Raw genomic sequence first — 6,930 nt, 5'->3', positions numbered from 1 at the left:
TATATATATATATATATATATATATATATATATATATATATATATATATATATGCGCAATGTAAATACAGAATATAAAACAATAAATAATAATATATAAATAAAATAAATATAAACAATTAAATATAGAATTGAATATGTAATTAGAATATTAGGAAAATACTTCATGCTTGGGGTCAAAAATGTGAACGATGAGTACTGTTGGATTTTGTACAGCTGCTCAACCAACTCCAGTCACTGTGAGGCTGTCGAGCACAATAATAAACAGCAGAATGTCAGAGTCTGACCATCAACACCTGTCAAGACAAACAAGAAAATAGTTTCTTGCTGTAAGCTAGCCAGTTTATGAGGACAGATTCAATCAATGACGATCTTCACCTGCCCAGCAGACAGTTAAAAGCAGCAGTCCTGTCATGTAGTCCATCATGTTAAACTGTGTGTCCACTGTTCTCTGTCATCCTCTCTGCAGTCAGATAAGTAGAGGTGGAAGACATCTGAGTTTTGCATTGACTCCTCCTCACAGGGAGGAGAGAGCGTTAGTGGAGAAAACTGTGAAAACTGGGGAATTAATGTCAAATAGTCAACCCTCCAATTAAGCTCCAATCCAATTCTGATGTTTGTCTGAAATGTTTCAATTTCAGTAAAATGTCTATCAGTATAAACGCCAGAAGCATATGTATTTGAATAGTAGACTAAATGTAGGATAACAGAGGTGAATGTGGTAGAAGAGAGTTACATCGATCTGACGCTAAAATGAGAGCTGACAGCAGCAGAGAAAGTAACAGTTTTAAACTTTGACAGCAACAGAATGGTTGGCTACAATACAATAATACACAATAAAAAATACAGTGTTATGAAATAATTTCAATAGTCTGTTCTTACGGCTGCTACTCTTAATACTCTACTGGGTGAAAGTATTTACATAAAACAGTATTTCTGAAGAAAGATTTTAAAGAGCCAAATGCATGGCTGCTACTTGTATAAGAATTGAAAATTGCTGGGACAGTAACTCATCCAAATATCTCCACAAGTAGAGAGACTCAGAAAAAGCTTCTTTCCTCAGCCTCGTCTAGCACAATGTCCTCTGTGAATCCTTTGCACCTCCCTGCACGGATAAGCAGGTATAGATAATGGATGGATGGACATTTGTCACTTTTATATACTGAAATATTGCACACACCACCTGCTCACTGTTCAAATGTTCAGTTTAGCATTTTAACACACACTCAACATATACATGGAATTTGACTCCATTTTGATTATTTACTGATCCCAATGTACTTACACAGAAATACAGACATAGACATACAGACATACAGCTAATAACAGCAACAACAACGATAGAAAACCTGTTTGCTTCTCTGATCTCCTTTGTCAGCGTGTTTCTGACCTGGTTTCACAGCATTCACTGTCATCACTCCTGAAGTCCTCCACTTCGGCCTGACGAAGCTGCCTGAGTTTAACTGTAAAACAGTTTTGTTGTTGTTGCATGTGCAAAAGGTTTTAGTTGGAACACGTGTCCTCTAAAGCTGATACAACATCAGATCATGAGATCAGTATCAGAGCTACAGAGAACATAGTTGATTATGAGGCTGAAGGGATGTGAGATCTTCTGTCCTCTCACTCACTCAATTCAATTAAATTAAAATGCTTTATCTGCATGAATGTCATCAGAACAGTATTGCCAAAGCTTTAACGAAAATACAACAATTCAATTCATACAGTTAAATAAAAAAAAAACAGTAAACATGTGTGTGTGTTTAATGAACTGTCATTTTTAATCACTCTCTCTCTCACACACACACACACACACACACACACACACACACACACACACACACACACACATTTCACTTCTTCATGAGTGACATTTGATTTAAATCAGTTTAAGTTGTAAACAGCGTGTCTACTCAAGTGACTAGACTAGGTAGAGAAATCATTATTTATTTAAAGACCTTTTTTTTTGAAAGAGCTTATATGGACTTAAATGTCAACAAGATGGTTAATTTATTATTGTCTTTACACTTGTTAAAGCACTTTGTAACTTGTTTTTGAAAAGTGCTCTACAAATAAAGATTATTATTATTATTATTTAGCAACATTTTCTTTTACTATAAATAAGTCTTAGAAACTGAAACTGAATATTGTATTAAACAGCGTTTAAAGCAAGTTTTCACTGCAGTTGATTTATGTTGTAATTACAGTAAACTTATAAATGCAGTCGTTGTTGTGAGTCATGATAATCTGTCCCAACACACTGACAAATACATTTTTATTGATAAAATGTTTTACATTGTTAATTGGCCATCATTCAATGTGTTTTCAAAGCCCTGACGTGCTTCAGTGCTTCTCATACAGAAATGAGTGTTGTTCAGTTTTTGTACAGCTTTGTAGTCTGGTGTGTCACTGTGGCTCTCGTGCATAATAATAAACAGCAGAGTCTTCTTGTTTCAGACTCTACACCTCTAAGTACAAAAGATTTTTGGACCTGTCTTTGGTGAAACTGGCCCTGGAGACTTTGGGCAAATATTTGTCTTCTGGCAGTATCACTTATTCATTCAGTTTACATCTCAGTGTCTCACAAGCACAAGAAGAAACAGCAGCTCCTTCACTCTTCCAACTGTTCATCTTGAAATCTATAGTAGATGGTGAGATCTGTTATGTAAATGAAATTAGGGTTGTGGTGAAGCAAGCTCACAAAGGGAGTATAAAACTCTAGATCAGTCCAAAGTGACAGTTAAGATCAGCGGAATTTCACTCCCATATTGTGACCAACTTTAGATGCCAAATAATATATGAATGTCATTGGCTGTTCTGAATGAAGTGATCATTACAGTCAGACATTTATACCAGCTGTGACAGCATGTGACTCGTATTGTTTTCAACTCCTGAGTCTGTTTGTGTTTCACTGTCAAAATGTGTTCCAGGAGACACCTACCGTAGCGGGAACTACCATTGTGGTGATTTACAGTACTTTTCCAGAAGTGTCTGTGGACAGATTTTCATAATGAAAAAGCGTCACAACCGTGCAAGATGCAGTCATGGTACTTTACAGGTGTTTATTTTAGATCGAAATGAATGCTGACTTTGAATATGGATGTGGTCGGAGCAAAGATACAGGAACTTCTATCTTACACAGACTCCGCCCTCTACTGGACTATGTGGGTACTATCTCCTCCAATCACACCCACCCACTGAAATTTTATTGTGCACGTAGCCGACCAATATGACGTCGCTACCGATACGTGCGTGACGTATAAATAGCAGTGTCCTTACTGCCTCAGCATCCTTTTTTTCTTTACCAAACGGCAAGCTGCTCACTGAATTCACCACCTCCACAGATGGAGTTGCCACTTCTAGAAATTAATCTTTGCACCCGGGCGAGGTGACCCGCATCCTGCCCAGACGAGTTCAGTCAATCTAAGCTAACAGTTCGCCCTGCAGCCTACGCCACTCTCCCGGTCAGAACAGAGTGAGAGGGTGGTTTGCTAGCCTGTGGTGCGTTCAAGGAGACCACAGAGAAGCAAGCTGTGGTGTGTTCAGGGACACCATGGCCCCCCCTTGGGCTAAACTTCTATTTATGGAGAGTTTGGCGGCGAAGAGTGCCGAAGATGCATGTAGAATGGCAACGCTGCTGCATGCTGACAAGCTGGGTGGACAGCATTCTGAGATGAGGCTCCTCTCTTCAGTTCTGCTGCATACCACCAGTTTTCCTGGACATAATGGAAGCCAGTCTATCCTCTCAAGAGGAAGTGGACCTTCTGGCCGCCAAGATCCAGCAACTTTTGCTGAAGCAGGCTGTCTTAGGGGATCTCATGCATGACATGCACAGAGGTCTTGCTCCATGTACTTTTTGGTCTCGAAAAAAGAGGCTTCTGAGCCATTCTGGATCTCTGCCATCTGAACCAGCATGGGCAAAAGGGCGTTTCCACATGCTGATGATCAACTGCTGGACCTGAAAGACGCCTATTTCATGTTGAGGTGACACAATAACAGGGAATTTCTATTCTTCACCTCTCAGGGTGTAGCCTACAAATACATTAGGCTCCCCGTCAACTACTCGCTAGCCCCCCACACGCTCAGCAGATGCTGCACTGCAATCGTTGCGCGAGAAGGGCATGAGGGTTCTTTTCTACTCACGACCTCATGGTCATGGAGAGATTGAAGCCTTAGTTGATCTCCACACAGCCCAGTTGATTTTGCACCTCAACAGCCTGGGGTTGTGATCAACTGGGAAGAGAGCTCCCCCCAGCCGCTGCAGCGAGCGGAGTATCTGGGGATTGTGCTCAACTACAACACTCCAAGAGCGTACCTGTCGAGACAGGCGCGTCACTTGGTGGTCGACAGTCTGCAGGGGAGTGCAGTGAGTGTTGTGGCTTCCCGAGGAGAGCCGAGGGGGCCACACACCACACATCCACAATCCACTCCAGCTTGTGTTTCTAGTGTGGTGGTGTGTTTCCTCCAGCACGTACATGAACAGACAGGGCGGAGTCCAATCCACTGCTCTGTTGGCGCTGGCAGGGAATCCATGGACGTGGGCATCAGAACACCTGCTGTCTCTGAAAGCCCTTCACGTCCCAGGCTTGGAAAACGGCGGTGGCTGACCTCATGTCGAGGGCTGGCCCCCAACTGAGCGGGTGGAGACTGCACAACAATGTGGTTCAGCAGATCTGAGCTCGCTTCGGGAGAGCAGAGGTGGATCTGTTTACCAACACCCACTGCGGTTTGCAATTCAGCCACAGGACAGCCCACCCTTGGGGATTGACGCACGAGCCATTGCCAGAAGAGCTGCTGTTTGCATTCCCCCCCACCCCATCTCATCCCTCCAGTTAGGTGAGGCAGGAACAGTCGTTCATCATTCTAGTAGAAGTGACGCAGCCTACAATGACAGCCCTGGCTTGGTCTGGGGGGGGTCTGTCACAAGGGTGAGGCTTCATATGCACAATGCTAGTGTTGGACCATCCTCTCCAGGTTTTGCTCCTAAAAGGGGAGAGGCAGGCTGGTCTATCCGCTGAGGTCGTACAGACCATCCAAGCGGCGGGCAGTCTCCACCATGTCTTGCTGTAAAGCTAAGTTGTTGGGCTTTCAGCGCTGATGCATTGACAGGGAACCGGATCTGCCTACCTGTTCGGTGGGATCCGTTTTCTCTTTCCTGCAAAGTCTGATGGAGAAGGGGCTGTCGCGCTGCAGCTATATCTCCTGTGACGGGGGGTTTATTGACAGAACAGTCTTCACCCACCCCCTCGTAATACGCTTTTTGCAAGGTGTGAGAAGACAGCGACCGGTGTCGTGTCTTTCTGCGCCTCAGTAGGACTTCCTGCTTGTGTTGGTGGCTCTAATAGCTGCACCTTATGAGCCCCTGGAGCAGTCCTGCTATCTCTTGAACAGCCCTGTGCCTTGCTCTCACCTCTGCTAAGAAGGTGAGTGAGCTGTGTGCCTGTCGGTTCACCCCAGCTGCATGCTGGTTTATGGTGTCCACAGTGGCCGGCCTGTGGCCGATATGGTAACCCTAGTTCTATAAGCACAGGTGATGAGCCCTGCCGCTCCGACACCATCTGCTGAAGAGGCGGTTGGATGCTGAGGCAGTAGGGACACTGCTATTTATACGTCACGCATGTATCGGTAGTGACATCTTATTGGTCAGCTACGTGCACAATAAAATTTCAGTGAGTAAGTGCGTGCGTGTGATTGGAGGAGGTAGTACCCATAGAGTCCAATAGAGGGCTCTGCTTACAGAACTAGGGTTACCATATCGTAACCTTCGTTATTACATGTCCAGTACAGCGTACTGATGAAATAATGTAGTGATTTTTAATACTTATGGGTTGGAATGTTGGCGGGGTTGCAACTGTGATTCCATCGCAAGAATGCGTTTAATGGTTATTGTTGTTTTTTAATAATGGTTTTCTCAGGGCTAATTTACGTGATTGTATATAAAACCATAAAACAAAAGAAAAATGAAAACGGAACTATTTTGTTATGTCATCCTAGTGAGGATGAGTTGCCTAGTGTAACTTTTTGTACAGCTGCTCAACCAACTCCAGTCACTGTGACTCTCGAGCACAGTAATAAACAGCTGAATCTTCAGTCTTCAGACTGTTCATCTGCTGTCTGCTGTTGTCTCTGGAGATGGTAAACCGGCCTTGAACTGACTGAGAATAGTAGATGCTCCTACTGAGAGTACCAATAAATGCGATCCACTCTGGTCCTTTTCCAGGAGCCTGTCTGATCCAGTTCATGTTGTAGCTGCTGAAAGTGAATCCAGAGGCTGTACAGGTCAATCTGTGGGATTCTCCAGGCCTTTTAACCACTGGTTCAGATTCTGTCAGAGTCTGACCATCAACACCTGTCAAGAGGATAAAAACATCAAGTGAAATAACCTGGTGACACAAATAAAATACATATTGGACTAAGATCAGTGAAGATCTTCACCTGCCCAGCAGACAGTTAAAAGCAGCAGTCCTGTCCTATAGTCCATCATGTTAAACTGTGTGTCCACTGTTCTCTGTCATCCTCTCTGCAGTCAGATAAGTAGAGGTGGAAGACATCTGAGTTTTGCATTGACTCCTCCTCATTGAAGAGAGAGATTGAATAGTGTCTTTTAAACCACTCCTCAGGACGGTTTGAATTAATTATTTATCCTAAATTACTGTAGTTTATGAGATAAATATCATGTCATATGTCAAAACTGGGGAAAAAAACTTGGACCTTCAAACTGAAATTTGAAGGTCCATGTTTGATAGCTTGAACTGTAATAAAAATGTTTTGCAAAGTTCAAATCTCCTTAAACATTATTTTATATTAGTTTATTTCTCACTGTTCTCCCAGTGTATTAGTTTTTTTCCCAGGTCCAGGACCCTGTGTACTCCGTTCCCTTTTTCCCCCACTCCTACACCCTTGTTAGGTGGAATTGACAGACTGCCCTGCCAAT

General features: G+C 43.1%; 1 gene segment (V, D, J or C); it reads right to left on the bottom strand.

Moving 5' to 3' along the window:
* Positions 1-6,043: 6,043 nt before the first annotated feature.
* LOC119917612 lies at positions 6,044-6,486 on the bottom strand. The segment is given in 2 exon segments: positions 6,044-6,345; positions 6,432-6,486. Coding segments are annotated over 2 exon segments (351 nt in total).
* Between the last annotated feature and the right edge of the window lie 444 nt (positions 6,487-6,930).

The sequence above is a fragment of the Micropterus salmoides genome, unplaced genomic scaffold, assembly GCF_014851395.1.
Source record: "Micropterus salmoides isolate LMB-PRFRI ecotype aquatic unplaced genomic scaffold, ASM1485139v1 Ms_hic_scaffold_10, whole genome shotgun sequence".
NCBI classification, from domain to species: Eukaryota; Metazoa; Chordata; class Actinopteri; order Centrarchiformes; family Centrarchidae; genus Micropterus; species Micropterus salmoides.
Note: the sequence above shows the minus strand (reverse complement) of the source record. Positions and strands in the feature narration are given on the sequence as shown.